The sequence below is a fragment of the Equus quagga genome, chromosome 22 (genome assembly GCF_021613505.1).
Source record: "Equus quagga isolate Etosha38 chromosome 22, UCLA_HA_Equagga_1.0, whole genome shotgun sequence".
In the NCBI taxonomy this organism is placed as follows: Eukaryota; Metazoa; Chordata; class Mammalia; order Perissodactyla; family Equidae; genus Equus; species Equus quagga.
This window is the reverse complement of record NC_060288.1, coordinates 19056691-19078362: the sequence shown is the minus strand read 5'-3', so window position 1 is coordinate 19078362 and position 21672 is coordinate 19056691. Positions and strand designations below refer to the sequence as shown.

Here is a 21672-nt window from a genome sequence, read left to right as displayed (position 1 = left end):
AATGCTGCCAGGTGATGGTAATGTTCTCAATAGTGACTGTTTGGGGTCGGCACAGGGTGGATAAGAACTCTTGGTTATTACTTACTGCTCTATACAAAGTTGATAACTCTACGTTAGCAATCACTGAGTCATGAAGAATTCTGTTTGGAGCATGTCTATAGATTAAGAAAAGGTAACTACCCAATCTTAAAATGTAGTCTAATATATCTAGTTTAATTTAGTGACCACATTTCATAGTATAACTCTGTTTTGACATAACCCTTCACTTAAAACCAGCTGCTCGCACTTGAAGGTAATTAGTAATAGTTGTTCTTACTAACTGGCTTCATTTTATAATTGGAGTCCCATTAGGTTATTGAGTTTAGGTGTGGTATGTGCATTCTCAGACAAATTCTCATCATTTAAATATGCTCCCTTCCCCATCTAATTCTTCTGATAGAATCTAAAAAATTGCTTGGTGCTAGCTGTCCTTAACTAGTATTTCTTTAACCAGATAAAATATCAGATAGAGCCAGCTCAGAATTGTTCTTTCTCCAGTCAGAATTTCTTCAGAGCGAGGGAGCTGACCCCAACTCCTTTGAAGATCAGAAGAAAAAGGCCCCTAGATGAAGCGGTGTGAAAGCCATCTGTCACGATTTGCTTTCTATCCATTGGATGCAGCTGGCTTTCGGTTCCCAACCCCCCCTTGGGTCCCTCCCATCACTTCACCTTGCTCCTGGACCTCCCCCTCCCTGGCTGTCCTCTCATCCATGTTCAGACCCCTGGGTCCCTTTCTCCTCCACATTGTAGTTGGACTTCTGCTGCCAGCAACTCAAGAATTGGAGCAACTCTGCTGCCCCTTTCCCTTGCTTTGCACTCCGCCATGAATTCTGAACCTGGCTGCAGGCCTGGAGCTCCTTGAGCCACCGCAGTAATTGCTCCTCTCTGCTGCAAAATGGTACTGGAACCCTTGGACAGTTGCCCAGTTACGTGTTAGCCATTCTGCGATTCTTGGTCCTGCGAGCAGGTCCACACTGAATAATTGTATAGTTGGTGGGAAACATCCCTGACTTCTCCAATGAGGAGTGCCAAAGCTCACCTTTTTCTGGAGAAACCCAAACCCTAGCTAACTTGTCCTGGGTTGGGCTTTAAAGACAGTTAAGTGGTGCTTGGACTCAGAGCTGGAGTGCCCCTTCCTGGACAGGCCCTGCCATGCAGGCACCCTGCACAGACTGTGCCATGACTGTTTCTAGTAGAAGTTTCCCCTGCTTAGCCTGCCCAGAGCAGAAGGTTGCCTTCCTTGCTGAGTGCTCCTGCCTTCATCCTCTTACGCGGTGGACTTACTGTCTCAGTGTAGATTTTTGAAAGAGTCATTCCATATTTTATTTGGTGATCTGAGTTTAATTTAAATGTTAAAGTCTAAATGCATAAAAAGTACTCTGCCACAAAAGTCTGTTTTGTAGCTGTGAGGTTGTGTCTATACTCACCTGTTAATAACTCAGAGAAATGTCTATGCTGTTGTATGTATTCTCTAACAGTAGAATATCCTGTTAGAATTGCAGAATAGGGAAATTGCAGAATAGAATGCAGATTGATTCCAAAGAAACCTCTTGCTTCTAACATTCAACATGGGTCAGCTGAGGTATGTGCCTGCTGTCCTCAGTGCCAGAGCCAGCAGCAGCCTGGCTTTCATCACACTGAAAGCTCCCCCATTTGGGATTAGAACTGGGTTTTGGTATTCTTTTTTTTTTTTTTAAAGATTTTTATTTTTTTCCTTTTTCTCCCCAAAGCCCCCAGGTACATAGTTGTATATTCTTCGTTGTGGGTCCTTCTAGTTGTGGCATGTGGGATGCTGCCTCAGTGTGGTTTGATGAGCAGTGCCATGTCCGCGCCCAGGATTCGAACCAACGAAACACTGGGCCGCCTGCAGCAGAGCGCGCGAACTTAACCACTTGGCCATGGGGCCAGCCCTGGGTTTTGGTATTCTTGATGTTTCTAAATGGGCTAGTGAAAAATGATGGAAAGCGTTAAAAAAATATTTTTTTTACTAGTCTTGCCATTAGTAGTATCCTGTAAATTTTAGAAGAATGGTTATTTACTTTATATTTCTACCTACAGCAGGAAAATGAAAGAATATTGGTGAAAAGGAAAGTAGGTTATTTAAATGGCTTTAAACTCCATAATTTGGATCCTATGTAAACATCCTTACACAGTCCTAATTTCTTAATAGAGAAACTTTTTGTACTGCTTGCCCAAGTAATGGTTTCTATGACCTGAATTAAAAAGGAACCAACCTCAATTTCTGGAAGGCATCATCATAATACTTTTATTAGCTGGTGTGGGGCGTAAGGGAACCAAGGGGCTCTTTATTGTGGAAACAGCCTAGAGGGTCGCTGGTGAGTACAGTTGCACAGTTGCCTGATGCTGCTGCGTTCCCATGGCCTCTCCCCACAGGCCTCCATCTGCCGGAGCAGCCAGCCCCTGTCCGGCTTCAGTGCCCGGTGTCTGGAAGATGAGCAGATGCTTCAGGCCATCAGGAAAGCCAATCCAGGGAGCGACTTCATTTACGTCGTCGACACACGGCCTAAAGTAAGTGTCACCATTTTGATGCATGTCTTTGCAGCTCTGAACCATGAAAACTGGAGACCAGGCAAAGCTGAATGGACTGCCATCACCCACTCAGGTCGCTTCCTTTGCATGGTCAGTATCTGGCCGCCCTGCTTGGTTGCCTCCTGGGTGTCCTCAGCTTCTGATATTTCCCCTGCTCCTAGCATCGTCCTGGGCACATAGTGCACACAGCAAATGAGTGCGGTTTAATTTTGGAGATTGCTCTCCTGAGTACACCAAACTATTTTTTGATTTGTTTCTAAAACAACCTTTTTTGCTCTTACAAAATTTACTGTGGAGCTCCCGCAGGTTCAAGTTCAATTTTTGTGAGATGTTCAGCTATACCATTTCAAACTCAGCTTGTAGTGATCTTTATCTGTGACTTGGAAAGATTTACAAAATATCATGTTAAGTAAAAAAAGGCCTCAAAATAATACGTTTACTATTATATTTATATAAAAAACACAAAAGCAAAAAACTATAGGTATGGAAAAATTTCTGTCAAAGTAGAAAAAGATCTGGGAGGATAAACACCAACCTATTAAAGTTCCATGGAGAAGGGAGATTAATTGGGGAGGTAGAGAACTTTATACTTGTCTCTTGTTTGAAAATATTATTTTGTAATTATGCATGTATTCATATATTAATTTTATAATTTAATAAAACAACTGACAAGAAATAATAGATCAATCATCAAGGTGTAAGCCACATCCATCTTACACTTATCTCCCACTCAGCTTCACATTTTTTTTTTAAGATTTTATTTTTTCTTTTTCTCCCCAAAACCCCCCAGGTACATAGTTGTATACTTTAGTTGTGGGTCCTTCTAGTTGTGGCATGTGGGATGCCGCCTCAGCATGGCTTGATGAGTGGTGCTATGTCTGCGCCTAGGATCCGAGCTGGCGACACCCTGGGCCACCAAAGCGGAGCGCGTGAACTTAACCACTCGGCCGCGGGGCCAGGCCCAGCTTCACATTTTTTTAATGCTAGTTAGCGTTAGGTCCAGTATAATTTTCAGTTTCACTCCTTCGACCCATTTCTTTGCAAACCGGTCAACAAATGGAGTCCTCAGAGGGATGCACCAGTGAATACATGGAAACAAAACTACCTACAAGTGCATGGAATATATAGGACAAAATGAGATGACAGAGGGAAATGGTCTTTATTCAACATCTTTGACAGTGTAATTTCTTCCCAATAGTGAAAACATACCTGGACCAATGACTGATGAGAGAGAGAAAGGTCCGTGCAGCTGTCTCTCCACGTGGGTATAGAAAGGTCCAAGATGTACTATTAAGCAACAAGAGTGGGATATAGAAAATATGTATAATGTAATCCCATTATGTGAGAATAATTATATTATAAAATTATATATTGTTCTATGCATTGAAAAAAATTCAAGGGTATGTATACCAAACTGTTAACAGTAGTTTTTCCTGTGGGATGAGAGGAGGATTTTAAGAACCTTTTACTTTATAAATTATAGTTTGAAAATTTTTTTAATCTTTAAAAGGTTAAAAGAGCATAATGACCTTAAATGTTAACCATAGAGTTACCATATGACCCAACAATTCCACTCCTCACTCAAGAGAAATGGAAACATATGTCCACACCAAAACTTGCACAAGAATATTTATTCATTATTAATATAGCTCAAAAGTAGAAACAACCAAATATCCATCAACTGAGAATAAATTAATAAAATGTGGTATATCCATTCACTGGAATGTTATTTGAATATAAAAAGGAATGAAGTATTGATATGTGCTACAACATGGACAAACCTTGAAAGTGTTATGGTAAGTGAAAGAAGTCAATCACTGAGGACCACATATTGTATGATTCCATTTATATGAAATGTGCAGAACAGACAAATCCTTAGAGACAGAATGTGGATTGATGGTTGTTTAGGGCTAGGAGAATGGAAGGAAATAGGGGGTGACAACTAATGGGTAGAGGGTTTCTTTTTTGGGGTGATGAAAATGTTCTAAAGATAGATTGTGGTGATGGTCGCACAACTCTGTGAATATACCAAACACCATTGAATTATACCCTTTAAATGGATGAATGGTATGGCTTGTGAATTATATGTCAATGAAGCTAGTTAAAAAAAGGACATAAGAAACATTAGAACAGGAAGGAGGAAATATGACCAACAGCCCGAGTCACTTAAAAGTCTACACTGATTCTAAGAATAGATAATTCTAGACGTAGTCTATACTCATGGGCGATATGAGAAATAATGAGAACTGGACTATCCATTGTGTAGGCACTCAGACCCTGGCAATTTTTGCTGCTTCTCTGAGCCTCATTTCATCAAATCTTGTGATTCATGTGGATCACTTAACTTGAGACCCTTGACCTCAGAACAGTCCCATCTGCTTCTGACGAAAGTGTGGCTGTGGGATAGATGTGGATGGAGCAGTGGGGGTGGAGTTACTCTCAGCTGCCAGATCAGCAGGTCAATCATGGAGATCAACGATAAAAGGTGTTACAGCTAGATCACGTTCTAGTAGATTCTATGTAAAGGATTCTCTTCCACTTAGATAAATTCTCAAAGCACAACACATTGATAAGAGCTTCAGACTGGGAAAAAAAATAGCTTCTCTGCTTGAAGATTTTCACTTGAGATGCCCGAAAATCTCTGATTTTTACTGTTCTTTTTTGATTTGTGATTTTCTTTCTGGCTCATTATGCTTTAACCTCATCCTTCTAACTTTGATTGCTTTTCCTTCTTTTCACTGTACCTTTTGTGTAACTGTACTGGAGCTGTTCTGAATTTCCTAGTAGTCAGAGATGACTTGAATGCCTGCTTCTTAGACACATATACTGAAGACAAGATAAGAGAAGAAAAGGAAGGAAGGAGAGACAGGGATTTTACTGAATTAGAATTCCCTTCTCCTATCCTGTTTTCCAAGATTTAAATAAAGGGAAGCAGATTTGCTTACTAATTTAAGGGCCAATGATCCAAGTGTGTACTATGTTATGTAAACTTTCTGGGAAATGTGGCAGCTGTTGAGCCAGGCATATTCCAGATTTAAAATAAATTAATCCAAAGGATTTGATATGAAGGGTATATTTAACGCTAAGTGTATTTACTCTCAGCTATAAGAAGTTTGATGCTGATCCATTAAAGAAAATTGGTGTCTCGTATAATCGTGACCTCTTTCGTATTTACCCAGGCACACACACTTCACATGAGTTTTAAAGTGTTTGCTTGGAGCTTTCGTTCTTTTAAAGATCATGTGTGTTGATTTTGTTCCAGAGTGTGTCAGGCTTCCTTGGTAGCCAGGAGACGGAGGCCATGTTTGCTACAGGTAGTGGGCGGTGGTGACTGGGGCACTGCCCAGGTTTGCTCACAGGTTGAATTCAAAAGGGAAAGGGTTAGGAAGCAACCCGGATCATTCTTGTCCTTTGAGCAAGGCTTGCCCCAGATGCTGCCTGTTCAGATGAAAGCTGTCTGAATTGCTTGTTGACATTAATATCTTGAGAGCCAAAGTCAGTGAGATTCTCAGCATGTATAGAATATCCATTCAAAAAGATTATCCCCTTGAGGTCATGTCTTCCTACTAGGATTTGGTGCATTGAGAAGATATGAAATAGTATTGATGTGATAGTTGTTGAATTGTAAAAACGAGAGAGAACTCATTTTATCTCAGCCCTGCTCATGACTTCATCATTAATTTGTTCTGGGACTTTGCTGAGCTTGTAAAAATGCCAGATGCTTTCTCATTTAATTCTTATAATAATCCCGCAAATTAGGAGATGTTCTTTTCTTTTTACGGATGAGGTCTTAGATTTAGAGAGGTTAAATAATCCACCCAAGGTCGCACAGTTCAGAGCAGAGCCCAGGTTCAAATCCAGGCGTATCCGACCCTGAAGCCCGTGCTCCTCTGTTTGACCATGGTGCTGTTTACAGAAATCTCCAGGGGAGACTTGTGTCCACTGTAAGGCTCAGGAGGGTGAGCCCCCCTGAGCACATATGCAGTGAAGCTGGAGACTCTGAGCTGAAGAAGCAACCACAAAATCAGGCCAGGGCCAGAGGAGCAAGAAGGGCTCTGAGCTGTCCTCTGATGCCAGCACCTTGGGAGGAAGTGTTGAGCAGCAAAGAGAAGGGGTGAGGGCAGGCAGGCACCTGCCTCAGCGGACACTCAGTCTTTTGTCCTTGCTCCTGCTCCAAAGACAGCTTTGTGGTTATGGCCTCTCAGTTCACCTTGGAAGCGATTCTTTGGTTGTGTAACAGGATGTCACGCTGGAAGTTTTTCTGTTTCTTCGGAATCAATAATTAGGTGGTTTTAACCCGTGGAATGCTGGGAGGGGTAGACCTAAGAGAATCAGTTGTAAAGATTGGAGTGCCTGAAAGAGGAAAATCTAGATGTCGTTTCCTACTGGGATGTGTAGCATTCTTGCGGATGGCCACCATGGCAGTGAGCGGGGGAAGGGAATTGGAGAGAGCAGTGTTGCATGGCAGCGGAGCAGTCTGCTCTCCCTCTCTTTGGCAAAACAAGGATGAAGGAATTTCCTGTGGGTCAGGTGGACACTGAGAAAGGAAGTTGTACATGAGCCCTCTTTCTTGTATCCCTCCTAAGAGGGCTTGCCCACTGGAGGCTCCCAGCTCCAAGTGACTGTGGGTGATGTGCTGGGGAGGGAAGCTGAGGGGATTGGAATAGGCTCAAGCCAAGGTGGATCTCCCATGTCACTGGACTGTGCACCTCCTACTCCCAAGAGCACACATACATGACCTAAGAAATTCAGCATTTGGACACAACGCCAGAGAGGGTGGAGATGGTCAGTATGTGTTGACTAGAAAAGCAGTGACAACTAGTGGAGAGATAATTGCAGTCTTGACCAGCTTTATAAAGAGGTATTTATCCCTTCTCTTATCCCTCTATTCCTCCCCTCTCCCCCAGTAAACATATGGGTCTTAGAAGAAAGAGGAAAAGGAGGGAGTACCAGACCAGGTCCCTCAGCAGTCCAAATCGCCTATAATGAGGGAAAGAGAACTTTGCATCCTATATGGGACTGGAATTTTAAATTGAGCTGGATGGTGATTTCCTATCTGAATGTAATCTGAAAGCTATGAATTCTGCCTCTGGTGTCCTTTGGGGTAGGAAAAGAGGATTTTGACTAGCACAGTTGTAGACAGTAGTTGTAAGAAATAAAATCATCTCATATTTTCATGTTTACGTCATGAGTTAAGGTTCTTCATTTCACCAGTTACAGAAGGAGGGAGAGAAAAGGACCATCATTTGACACCTGTTGCTGAGGCGTGGCCCAAGCTTCCTCTGTCAAGATCAACGTCTGTTTTCATTTCCCAGCCATGTCAGACCAGGTCCTGTCATTATTCAGATATAAAATGTACTCTGTGGAAATTTTAGACTCCAAGACTAAGACAGTGACCAGGCTGACCTTTAACTTAATATCAAGATTATTGTTGACTAATTTTTCATGGCTTTGATATGTTTGATTTGGAGAAAAATCTGATTCTATTTCTTAACATTCTTGCCCCTTTCTCTTTTCTACTTCACTCCATTATTCAGTTACTTATTTGGTTGGTTAGCCAGTCAATAAATCTTCACTGAGTGTCCTTTCTGTGCCACTTCCAGGCATAGGGATATGACCATAAACAAGACAGACAAGCCCCCCATGGAGCTACGTCCTCTACGCCATTCTAGTGGATCTTGTCTGTAATGGCCACTAAATCTCAAATTTTTCAGTGAAACCAGCTCAGAGTCCTTCAGTTGCTTTCCACTGCCACAGATGAAGTCTAAACCTCTTCAACAAGGCTGTTTGTAGAGGACTCTCAATATTTTCCAGCTTCGTCTCTTGCTGCTGCCACCATGCATGAACTTCCACTCTGCTCGCACTGGTTGGCTCACCAATACCCATCTGCTCCTTTGATTTTGTCTTCCTACCTCTTCTCTTCCCGCCTGGTTCAGCTGGAACACCTTCCCCTTTCTCTCTGTCCTTCTGGATTATCACAGTCCATCTCAAGTGTTCCTTCTTTCATGAAACATCGCCCCCGATCCCCTAGGCCACATGGGGCCGGTCCAGATTCCAACTCCTGTCACTCTCTCCATCAGTCACTCAGCTCCTGCCCAGTCCTGGTGGGTATTGTCTGCTATTATTTGGTACTGTGTGCTTTCTCTTCCATATTCAGTGATAAGCTTATGGTGGCAGGAATGGCTTCTTAATCAGTCTTTTTCTTCCCTTCAGTGCCTGGCACACAGTAGGTATTCATTAAATGTTTGTTGAGAAATGAGTCGGTTCTTTTTGTTTCATTTGTGAAAGATGCTGAGATTATCAAATAGCAGAGTGATCTTGGGTTAGAAAACAAGGCACATTTTCCAGTCCTGCTTTTCATTTGTCTGTTGTGTTCCTTTAGCATACATTGAAACTGGAATGCAGTTAACTCCAGTGTTGTATCTATTTGAGAATTTTTAGGCACTGAAATGAATAGCTTTTCCTTTGGTTGTGAAATGGAGTTCTCAGTGAAAGGAACAGAGGACCAAATTAGACTTACTAATAGAGTTTTGTTTATATAAGGGACACTCTATTTGAATATATATACATATATAAGAGGTCCAGGATAGCTTCTTGAATCTTTATTAATTATAAAACTGTATTTCCTGCTTTGAGGGTTCAGCCTTTGACACATTATCATGATAGGTCCTGTGAAATATGTGGAAAGCTTGAGAAAGTACGCTTTGGATGATAGGTTAAATATTGCCACCTTCTGTTCATTCTGAGAAGCACTATTGACTTTCAAGAGGCCATCTTCTGCTGCTCCTTTGCCTTTAAAGAAGATTTCCACTAAATTCTCCCAGGTCATCAATAGTCAACTCTTTAAACATATGAATGTGAAGTCCTAATTATAGATTAAAATAATAATAATGGTGTTTGAGGTATTATTCATTACACTGTTTCAAGAGTATCTCTGCCATATGTGGTAAATAGGCTCAGCTTGAATTATTCAAGAGACAGAATAAACGTAAGGTTCATGTGGCATAAGGATAATTGCAAGTATCCTATTAATCATTTTATTTTATGAACCTTGTTGTAAAGGAAAAGTCAGTAGCTTTGGAAAATAATTATGCAAATATACAATTACATTTTATAATAATAAGTTTCTGAAGAACCATCTACAGGTAATTTTAGAAAAAATTTTCTCCTTAAAATATTTAAAAATTTTAAAGCATGAACATAAGTTGTCTTAAAAGTAACATTATTTTAAAATTTTTTCTTGATTAAGGCCAAACCCTTTCTGCGCATAGCATGCCTGGGAGAAGGGTGACAATCTTTTGTAAACTGGAAACAATGTCCTCAGGGGTTGATGTCACATGAGCTAGCTCATGGAACGGGACTGCTATGGAAATGGGGTATCTGCCAGCCGGAGCCCCGGTGGCAATGGCTTGTCCTCTCATGTTTTATTTTTCACTTCCAATGTGTTTTATTTCTATTACTTAAATTAGAAACCTACTGTATCTTCTTTGCAACAAAGAATACAGGAGCATCTAAAGGAGTATTGATAGAGTCCCCTGCCACACGCCACCCTCTATGTTTCTGCTGTAACTGCTCCCAAATTGGTATATTCTTCCACACATTTTTATGCTGCTTAATCAATCACACATAAACATAAATACATAGGTTGGTTTGTTTTACAAAAAATGGCACAATTGTAAGAATATTATTCTGTAAGTCAGTCTTTTCATTGAACGTGTCATGGGCCAATTCCAAGTCTGTCTGTCTATCTCTCTATATAATTTATGTTCTTTTTCTTGGTCCTGTAAGTAGCCCAGGGCATGAATATACCATAATTTATCCAGTCATTGCCCTCTTGAGATATTCATAGGTTTTCAGTTTTTTCCTATTTACTGCTATAAAAATAAAGTTGCAGTCACCATTCTGGGACATCTGTCTTTATGCGCTGGTACTTTTAGTTGTGTCAGATTCTCACAAATAGGAGATCTGAGTCAAAGAATATCTGTGTTTTTAACTTAACATAGCTTTTTGAAAAGTATTTATTAATACCCTCCCAGTACTGCACTCTCGTCCTAAAAACTGACCTTTTTCTAGTGCTGATTCCCGGTGTGAGTTCTCTGCCTGCGTAGCCTTCCTGCCCTTTGTGGGCAGAGGAAGAGAATGGCCAGTGAATACTGTTTTCTAGGACGTCAAGCAGCAAGAATGGAGTATTAGCAATAATACACCCATTATAGGAATCTATGTATTTCCCAACTAAGGCAGGACTTGTCCCCTTTGTGATTTTAGTTACACAGGACTAGGGCAGAAGTTTGTATTTAATAAATTTGTTCAAAGTCCATTATCATTTAACCCAGTTTGCGCTACCAAACCCCCACTTCTCATAAACAAAATTATGGTAATGAAGGTGATCCAAAGGCCCTCTTAATAGGTCTCTGGATTTAAATAAGGTGTCTGGAGGCACTGTCCCCAGAGATTCAGCATCCGCACTCCCTCTCTTCATTTGTTCAGTGATTCTTGCTCAAGGTTTAGTTGGGTATCTAGGGGCTTCTGGCAGACAAATTAGAATGACGCAGCCATTCCGATTTGATGATGTGTTTATTGGCAATATGGCGCTGGAAGATATAATAATTTAACCTCCAGGGCTTTATATTGTGAGCTGTGTCTGCTGATATTTTTCTGCCAACCTACAGTGCGCAATGTTTGGTATTAAATCGAGGTGACTTGGCTCTGTCACAGAACTCCGTCTTCGATTTGACATCTCTGACAGGGAACTGCGAGGGGCATTTCCAGAAGGAAATGCATCCCAGCTAAGAAAAGATTCCCCATATCAACAAATTCCCGTTGTTGGATATGAGCTCAGCGTGTGTGTCTGAAACTACATAGCTCAGTACAAAGTTCCCGTGATTTAAAACATGTTTCTGCACATCATTTTGAATGTTTTATGGATATCTATGAAATGTTCTGGTTGTTTCATGTCCTGAATATAATTGGTGACTGTTCTGTTTTGCTGACCACTGCAGCTTAATGCAATGGCAAATCGTGCTGCAGGGAAAGGCTATGAGAATGAAGACAATTATTCCAATATCAAGTTTCAGTTTATCGGGATAGAGAACATCCATGTCATGAGGAACAGTCTGCAAAAAATGCTGGAAGGTAAACCATTTCTTTATGCACAGCATAAATAAGTGCAGTTAAATGTTTTAATGCCAAAACAGATAGTCTTTTGGATTTTAAAATTGTTTTTACAATGATGCTGTTTACATAGGTAGGATAAGTTGGGAAGAATGTCTTATTGCAGTGACTTTTTAAACATTTAACAGCCTTTCTCTTATTTTTTGTGTCATTGTGAAGTGGTTTTGTCACTTGGTTAGCAGTCAGGCACTCTCCAGTGGTACTTAACATCTAAGATAAAGGTGCACAGGGATATTTTTCTTTCTCATACTATTAGTTTGACTCACATTCGAGGGCATTTGGAGATAAAGCAGTCCTATATTTAAAGCAATAACCAACTGTTCTTGTATGGAGATGAGGTTCATAAACTGAGTCCAAGTGGCTGAATGGCCATTAGAAGGGAGGAAATTGGAGGTCCTGACTCTCCTTTCTAAACAGCAACAACCACTGCAATGCACCCACACATAAACCATCCCCACCCACCCCCACACAGCAACGTGCGCCACAAGACACATACACACAGACTTACGTACTCAAGGGGAGAGGAAATCACAAAGATGGATTGTGTAATAGAGAAGAACCATTCATGTGACCAAACCAGCCATAAGCTGATTAGCAGAAATTCTGCACTTCAAGCACAGCCAGCTTCGTTTACTGCTTATGCTCCTTGTGATTGTAAAGGCCCATGAAGGAATCTGTTGCCACAGTCCACCACTTCCAGCTCTGGTGGGAACCGAAGAGAAGGAGAAGGATGCAAACCCATGGCTTTATACCTGGGGAACCTGGAGAGGCTGTAAACGCTGTGCTTGCACCTCTAGGGAAAGCCCTGGAGAGATGGCGCTGAGTGCTGGGGCTGTCTGAATAGGAAAAGGGGGATCTGGAATGAAGAAGGAAAAAGAAAGTGCTGAATTACTTTTTTCCGGGAATACACATTTGCTTTCAGTTTCTTCTGCAGTTCTCTGCGTAATCAGAGCAACAGGGTGTAGCGAGAAGCCAGTGGTGGGGCTGGAGAGACTTGACTGTCATAGACAGGCCTGATTTCCAGTCTCTTTCCTGGATTCCCTGGGTCGTCTCAGTCATTATGAAACTTTGACCACATCAGTTTCCTTCTTTGGGGCTCTGTCACCTGCTAAAATGAGAGAATTGGATTAATAATTCCTCTGGGCCCTTCTAGCCCTGGCAGTCCATGAATGTATAATTTGATGCTCCTGGTTGCAAGCACTTTAACATTGAGTAGTTTAACGTCTTGAGTGGTGAACATTTGAGCGGTTCGAAGAAATCTCTTCCTGCATCTGAAAACATCACGGCCCTTGAGCTCTCTCCATCTTACATCCACATGACATTTGCCACGTCTCAGGTCACAGCCACGATGCCCTGGCATGATTGTTTAAGCTTCTGGAGATTCTCCTGGGCAGTTTGGCTGTCTCTGCTATAAGCTATGCTTTCTAGGTGTCGAAAAGTTGGACCACATTGGTACTGTTATTAAAAGGATAGTCTAACCTTAGTATAAATTTAGGTTGCTATACTTTGTACTTTTCATTTAGTAAGTTCATAAGCTGACTTTTGAGAATACCTATTTCCTTCCATGCAAAAAATAGCTCCTAAGAGTGCTCATAACATAGCCCTTTGGCTTTAGTTTTCAAATTAGCATTTATTTGGTTTGGTATTGGGAACTATTTCTCCTGCCCTTCTACCTGTGGTCTGACTCGCTACGTCTAAAGGATGGCAAACTGACCGAGTTCTGGAGGCAGTCTCTGTCCCTAAGGGACCGTGGTACTCTCCATCACTTCTCCAGCTCTGTGCCAGTGCAATATGCAAGGACAACTTTCTGGATGCCTTTCAGGGGACTTGACCAATATTTGACTATCTGTTTTCACCAAGTAAATTATAAACCACTTGTGGAGGCTTAGCTGATGAAATGATGCAATCTGACCCACTTTCTGGGGCTTTTCCTCCTGCAAATAGCTGTCTGTGGCATCAAAGAGATTTGAAGGTTTGTCCTGCTGGTCATTTGGTAGGAAGAAGAATAATGCATTTCATTCATGATTATTATTTTCTTCAATTTTTTTTACCACTGTTAATTCTATTATCAGAATAGATTCTGAATAACAGAGAAGAAAAATTGCTTGTATTCTGGCTCCAAATAGCTGTGTTTGTGAGCAAGAGCTGCAGGATATTTCATCAGAAACTAAAGTCTAAGACTAAGTTCACATCCTGTGTAGGTTCTTTTATAGGGCTGATTTAATTTTAAGTTTGATTTACAAGTTCTAAACTAAACTATTTTATAGTATTCATACCTCCCAATGAGATAATGGTGCCTTCTAGTTATGTAGCAATTTTGTAATTTATTAAGTGCTTTCCACAGTAGCTTCCCTTTTGATCCTATAGATAATGGGTTTTCTCTCAAATAATAAAAGGATTCCAAATGTATGTTTGTAAAATATATATCAGTATATATTTTAATTGAAAATAGTCAATAGAAGAGCCTGGAATAGGCTTTTTCCAAGGCTGAGGAAATTGTTATCATCAGATATGGAGATAGAAATCTCCTAGGGCATCCTTGGTGTTGGAGGAAATCAGTGAGAGGTAGGTAGAGAGGTGTACAGCCACATTGTTAAGCCAGCTTAATAGCGGGGATGTGTTCTGAGAAATGCATTATTAGGCGATTTCATCATCGTGTGACCATCATAGAGTGCACTTACACAAACCTAGATGGTATAGCCTACTACACAGCTAGGCTGTATGGTACTAATCTTATGGGAACACCATCGTACATGCAGTCATCGTTGACTGAAAGATTGGTATACAGTACCTGACTGTACATAGAATTACTTTTACATCCAGCTTGTTGAGGTTGTGCTACACCATAAGGCCTCTTTGTCAATATCAGTTTTCAAGGTAGGCAAGTGGTTATGGGAAAGACGTTATGGCAGTGACATCTTCCTCCTTTTCCAATCAACATGCTCCATCTTTTGGATGTTGCCCAGAAAATTGCACTTTCTCCCCACCTCTAACGTGAACATTAGATTAATGCCATTGGCCATTGTGTACTTCTGTGTAACTGATCGCTTATTCATTGCTTTATTCATGTAACTAAAAAATCAAGCATTGTTTTGTGCCAGGCTTCATCAATATTTTATCAAAAACGATTGATTTTCACAGCTGTAGTGTGCAGGATGTGATATTATCTGCACCTTACAGATGAGGAAACTGAGAGTCTCAGTGAGGTTAGATAACTCAATCTAAGATAATTTTTAAAAGAGGAAGCAGTAAGTTGAAACAAATAAACATTTAGAAAAACATTTAAACTTGCTCTGCCAATTAAAGAAATGTAAATTAAAATCTCAAGGTACCATTTTTCACTTAGCTTTTAAAAAGTAAAATATCCAATACCAAAAAGAACTAGTAATTTAAATATTTCTAGCAGCATTTAAATTGGCTTAGAGAGCCATAATATTTTGTTTAGAGAAACATAATATATTCTTACCAGGTGCCTCCCCTAGGGATTAATCCAAAATATTGGTTTAAATAAATAAAGACATTCATGCCTATTTTGATAGTAGTGTTTTATTTATAGTAGTAGAATTTTGGAAGTCACAGGAATGTCCAATAATAGTAGACTAATTACATAATTTTGCTCCAACTCTTGATAGAAAATTTTGCATCCATTAAAAATAGGAGAATATGTATAATGTAAGTGAAAAGTTCAGGGTGTAAAATTGTATGCGTACTCTGTTTCACTATACGGTAATCGTATTCATGAAGAAAGACTAGGAGAGAATGCCCAGAATGATAGTTGGATTAAGATGGAAGGATGATGGGTGGGTTTTTTCTTTTTCCTTCTTTATTTACAAAATATTCTCTCTGGTTGGTATGTTACATTTTTAAAAAAACAACACATTTATTATCTCCTAGTTTCTGTGGGTCAGCAGTCTGGGCATGTCTCATGTATCATTGGGAACCCAGGGACCCTCTGCCCTGGGTCTTACAAGGCTGCAGTGTCAGCTGGGCTGCATTCTCATCTGGAAGCCTGGACAGGGAAGAATCTGCTTCCAGGCTCATTCAGGTTGTTGGCAGAATTCAACTGAGGGCCCTGAGTTTTAGTGGATGTTGGCTGGGGGCCACGCTTGGGTCCTAGAAGGGGCTCACAGTTCTCTGCCATGTGGCTCTCTATAAGCTGTTCATAACATGGCAAGTTATTTCTTCAAGGTGTGCCTCTCTTCAGTTACAGAGTCTGGTATATTACATTTTTGTAGTATTTTTATATTACATTTTTAATTTAAAAGTTTTTAAAAACACAATCCTCCATTGTCACATATCAAAGCAGGATTTGAGCCTAGTACTTTCTGTCATGTTCCAGTGTTCCTCATTGATTTGTGGTTCTAATATTGGACAGGCTGAGAGATAATCACCCCACATGGTAATGAGGGTATAACATTTATGGACTGGACACTGTTTTAATTTTTAAAATATAGTTACTCAAGTAATCCTAATGGCAATCATGTTGTAGTTATTCTTAATATCCCGATTTTATGGATGGGAAATTGAGGCACAGAGGCTAAGAAACTCATGCAAGCTCACAACGGTAAGTGGTGGAATCAAGATTTTCACCTAATTAGTATGAATCCAGTTACCACACTCTTAACCACTTGGCTTTACGGCCTCTCTAGATAGCGGGTTGGGTAGAAAGTGCCCTGGCTTAAGTGTCTGAGGATCTGGGTTTAGATTCTTGCCTTACCCTCTGAGTAAACTTGAACAAACCTCATTTCCTGTATTTGTAAAACAATGCAAGCAGCATATCATCTCTGTCTAACTCACAGACTGATTTTTTTTGATGGAGCTCACACTGGTTTATAACATTATATAAACTTTAGGTGTACATCATTATATTTTGACTTCTGTTTAGACTGCATCGTGTTCATCACCAAAAGTCTAGTTGCCATCCGTCAGCATACATGTTTCTCTTTACCCCTTTTGCCCTCCTCCCACCCATTTCCCCTCTGGTAACCACCAGTCTGTTCTCCGTTTCTATGTGTGTGTCTATTGTTTATCTTCCACATATGAGTGAAGTCATACGGTAGTTGTCTTTCTGTGACTTATTTTGCTTAGCATAATACCCTCAAGGTCCATCCATGTTGTTGTAAATGGCAAGATTTCATCTTTTTATGGCTGAGTAGTATTCCATTGTATATGTGTACCACATCTTCTTTATCCATTCATTCATGCATTGATGGGCACATAGGTAGCTTCCAAGTCTTGGCTATTGTGAATAATGCTGCGATGAACATAGGGGTGGATATATCTTTTCAAATTTGTCTTTTTGTGTTCTTTGGATAAATACCCAAAAGTGGAACAGCTGGATCATATGGTATTTCTATTTTTAATTTTTGGAGGAATTTCCATACTGTTTTCCATAGTGGCTCCACCAGTTTGCACTCCCACCAGCAGTGTAGGAGAGTTCCCTTATCTCCACATCCTCTCCAACACTTATTATTTCTTGTCTTTTTAGTAATAGCCATTCTGATGAGCATGAGGTAATATCTCATTGTAGTTTTGATTTGCATTTCCCTAATAATTAGTGATGCTGAACATCTTTTCGTGTGCCTGTTGGCCATCCGTATATCTTCTTTGGAAAATTGTCTGTTCAGATTCTTTGCCTATTTTTTGACCGGGTTGTTTGTTTTTTTGTTGTTGAGTTGCATGAGTTCTTTATATATTTTGGATATTAACCCCTTATTGGACATATGATTTGCAGATACACCAAATATCTCTCAATTGGTAGGTTGTCTTTTCATTTTGTTGATGGTTTCCTTTGCTATGCAGAAGGTTTTTAGCTTGATGTAGTCCCACTTGTTTATTTTTTCTTTTGTTTCGCTTGCCTAAGGAGACATGATATTCAAAAAGATAGTAAGACCGACATCAAAGAGTGTACTGCCTGTGTTTTCTCCTAGGAGTTTTATGGTTTCAGGTCTTACATCCAAGTCTTTAATCCATTTTGAGTTAATTTTTGTGTATTGTGTCAGATAATGGTCTACTTTCATTCCTTTGCATGTGTCTGTCCAGCTTTCCCAACACTATTTATTGAAGACACTTTTCTTTCTCCATTTTATGTTCTTGGCTCCTTTGTTGAAAATTAGCTGTCCATAGCTGTGTGGGTTTATTTCTGGGCTCTCAATTCTGTTCCATTGATCTGACTCACAGACTTATTAAAAAGATTCCTTGCAAACTCTATAAAGTGCTTTCCAATGTAAGGTGCATTATGCTTTCTCTCGGGAAGCAGTACTGTACTCTAAAATAAGCACTGAAGAAAATGAATATGTTAATGGGCTGTAGATGAATTCAGTCAGCCAGGCAAGTATTTGATAGGTCTTGTTTCTTCTTATGGGTACCTTTTAAAAATTTCTTTATTCAAGAGACTTGGAGTCAGACAGCACACTTTCAGAGGCATGAAATGCTTGCCTTGTGCTATGGTCCATGTCCAAGTTCATAAAAAATAATTTAATAAACCACCTGTCAGGCCTTGTGGGCATTTTATCATCAAGTTGTTTTACAGATAGAAACCTCAGCCTCACGGCAGATCAGATGGGAGCAGGTCCAGAACACAGGAACAAAGGTCCAGTGTCAGTTCAGCAGTTTGAGCAATACTACAGCGAAGGGCTGATTGAAAGGGGCCCAGCAGATTCCATTTAAAAGACTGAACTCTTTTTAGCAGGCCCCACACTGTAACCGCTTATGTCATACCCCATCGAATTGTGAGCATTGACTGTGGAGAAAGTTTTGTGGTAAAATCAGGTGGCCCCAGAGATCACATCTGATCTGTGCTTCTGTGTGAAGGTTCTGAGGCCTGATTGTTCCCAACCTTCCTTGGGTGCAGAAAGAATGGTTGAAAGCAGAGAACTTTGAGTTTGTCATGGAGGCAGCATGGCAGTGGCCATTGTGGTCATCTGACACCCTGCTCTGGTCTCCGTGCCAAGTTGTCTTGGGCACACCAAGCTCTAGAAGGGAGCAGTCCCTCCCACACCCAGCTCCAAAGTTTCGTGAAGTATTTTTCTCTGCTTGGAAAGTTAAGGTTGTGGCTGTCAGTTCAAATGTCCTTTTTATTTGATACTTTCTTCTCATCTCATGAGGTGATGGCTAATTCACCCTTGAAGAAATGGAGGAGTTCAACCCATTATAGATATTTCCTATTTAAGTTTTTCATTTTGAAGTATTTTCTATTACTTTGCCTACAAGTTTATGCTATGAAATTCTACCAGATGTGAGCTAATAAAAGGCTATAAGGTTAATCTTTTTTCAGTTCTCCATATTTGACTTTTTACCATTATAAATTTCCTCAGATTACTAACCTATTAAAACAGCCAATGAGACCTGGCTGAAAATCTGGTCATTTTCCCTCAAAATTTAGCAACATGGCATGGGTTTTCACATAGAAAACCCACTTTCCCATTAAGGTAGAACTAGATAGCTTCACACAGCAATAGCAGTGGTAAGGCATTTTAATGAGCGTTCTGCTAGGCGAATAGGTCTGTCCTGTCAGGCTTTCCTCATTATCAATTCATGGTCATTTGGAGGAAAGAAATGGATCAAGAGCGTGTACCTTGCTCTCTGTGGTGGTGTAAGAGGACGTAGAAGGTGGCTGATAGATGCTGGATGGTATCAGCTAATCTCGATGATAATATTCCAAGCACTAACGCATAGAGGAAAGAGCACGACCCTTTTGGGTGTATATGCTGTGAACTGGACTCCATCTCAATTCTTTACTGGCTGTGTAACCACTGATGACTTAGTAAACCTCTTTAAGCCACACTTTCCAATCTGAAAATTGGGAGAAAATAATACCCTGTGTGGTAGATAATGTATGCAGAGTATCAGGCACAATACCTGCTTATAGGAAGTACTTAGTAACTAGGAGCCGCCACTGTTATCTCAGACATTCATCTGTTCATCACTTATTGAGAGGGTTCTATGTGCTGGGCATTGGGTGGAAAAATGCGTCATTCATTAGTAGATAAGATGAAGCAACTGATTTTGATATAGGGCAAAAACCATGGCAGGAAGAAAAGATGAGGCTTGCTTATTAGTGATGTCACTGAGGGCTGTCCCTGGTAAGGCAGATGGTTGAATGTTTTAACTGGGTGTCAAAGCCAAGGACTTCATCTCTGGGTGACATTATCAAAGGAGAGGACAAGAGAAAACAAGGTCATTTAATGAGAGAGTAGCAGCTATTTGTATCCCAATTATGCTTTCTCTTGACATTTACTGAGACAGTGCAAAGATTAATTTAAAAATTTTCACCCTCTGAATTACTGGTTTATATTTTGTTAACCATGGCGGCTAGTTGTCAGATAACTAGGACATTTATAAAAGGAATGCTTATAGTAGAAAGTGTCTCCCAGGAAACTAAAGATAGACGTGACTAATTTCAGTGGCAAGGCGAGCTGTTTTCCCAGAAGGCTGGAGATGGGATGTAGCAGTTCAGTATTTGCTTGCCAGTGACAATGTGGCCTGAGATTTGCTGGGAGTGTTGGTCCTGGCAGCTTTCTCAGTTGGTGTGATGAGTGTGGAGTGTGTCCCCACCCGCTGCCTCCTCTGCTGCATATGCTGCTTTTTTCGCCATCTCGATTATTTGCTGCCAACTTCTTAATCTTTCCTGATGCTTGGGCCTTCCTTCTGGTGCTTCCTATTTAGCCTTGATCATTCCTTAAGCCTCGCCTTCAATTCAGTTCCTGTTTGTCCTGGCTCAGGTTGTATATGGACTTAATTATTCTCTATGTGTAGTGAAAATAATATGGACATTGGAGTCAAGGAACCAGATTCCTAGCACAGTGCACTTGCTGTGCTGCCAGTGTCTGAACTCCTTCCTCCTCTGTAAATTGAGATAATGGTACCTGCTGTAGATGGAGGGTTGTGTAGGTTCATTGAGAGAAAACCACCAACCCCTGATTGTCACATGTGGTGGATGTTATATAAACGACCGCATATATCTTTTAATTTACTTGCTGCAAATTGTGTCTTTAGACACAGAATTCACATGCAAAGCTAATAAATGCTGATAGGGCATTCTTTTGTGAACTTGCTGCTTGGTTTTCTTTAGGCCGATGGTAATTAGTATTACTGGAACGTGTGTGTGTATACACGCATTTACACACATACATGTTTATTAGTAGCTGGACACACACATACTCATGCACATGTGTGTTTGTGTATACTATTTCCTGTGCTACTAATGCAAGCACAGCTAACACAGGTATGCGGAATTTAGGCTTGATTGCCCCTTACCATTTTATATTATCCTCAAATTCTTTAAAAGAAAACAAGGCCATACAAAAACAGCTTTCATAGCATATTACTATCGTATAGAGATTCCAGAAAATAGCATCGTGAACAAAACTGGAATTGTTTTAAAAGAATACTCAGTAATCTTGTTGGTGTCCTGTGCAGAAACTAACATACAGATCTCTCCAGTTACTGTAAACCTCTCTATAAGGAGGACCCACGTTGGCGGGCTGGGTAGGGTGGAGAGCACCAGTAACGTTAATAAATTGAATCCAAGTCATTGCCGAGCTCAGAAGTTCGTTCTGTGTCACCACGGTGGGCTCTTGAGAAGAGAGGGAGACTACCAACAGGCCTCACCAAACGTTTCTGTTTTACAGGCCATAATTATGTCCTCTTTGAATGGTTTCACCTGGTAGGATGTTCAGTGAAGGGAGATTATCATCACTTTGCCAGTTCTTTGAAGACTGTTTCATTGGGCTCGGCTTTTTGCCCCCAAAATGCGAAAGAGAGAAATGAGACATCAACAGAACTCGGGCGTGTGTCAGGCTGGTAATGAAGGGAGGGCCATGTACCTCTCAACTGTCATCTTAGGAGATGAGAAAGACCAGGCCCACAAGGTTCCGAAAGAGGCTTCCTTTGCAGCCCCCTGACTCCAGC

The 21672-nt window shown here is 40.6% G+C and overlaps 1 protein-coding gene across 4 annotated transcripts in view; it reads left to right on the top strand.

Moving 5' to 3' along the window:
* Positions 1-21672, top strand: part of MTMR7 (myotubularin related protein 7) — a 107604-nt gene that overhangs the window by 63120 nt on the left and 22812 nt on the right. For all 4 annotated transcript variants that reach the window (XM_046648374.1, XM_046648375.1, XM_046648373.1 and 1 more), the window contains 2 exons: positions 2434-2568; positions 11589-11721. In XM_046648374.1, the coding sequence (XP_046504330.1) occupies positions 2434-2568; positions 11589-11721 (268 nt within the window). The remainder of the gene's footprint in view (positions 1-2433; positions 2569-11588; positions 11722-21672) is intronic.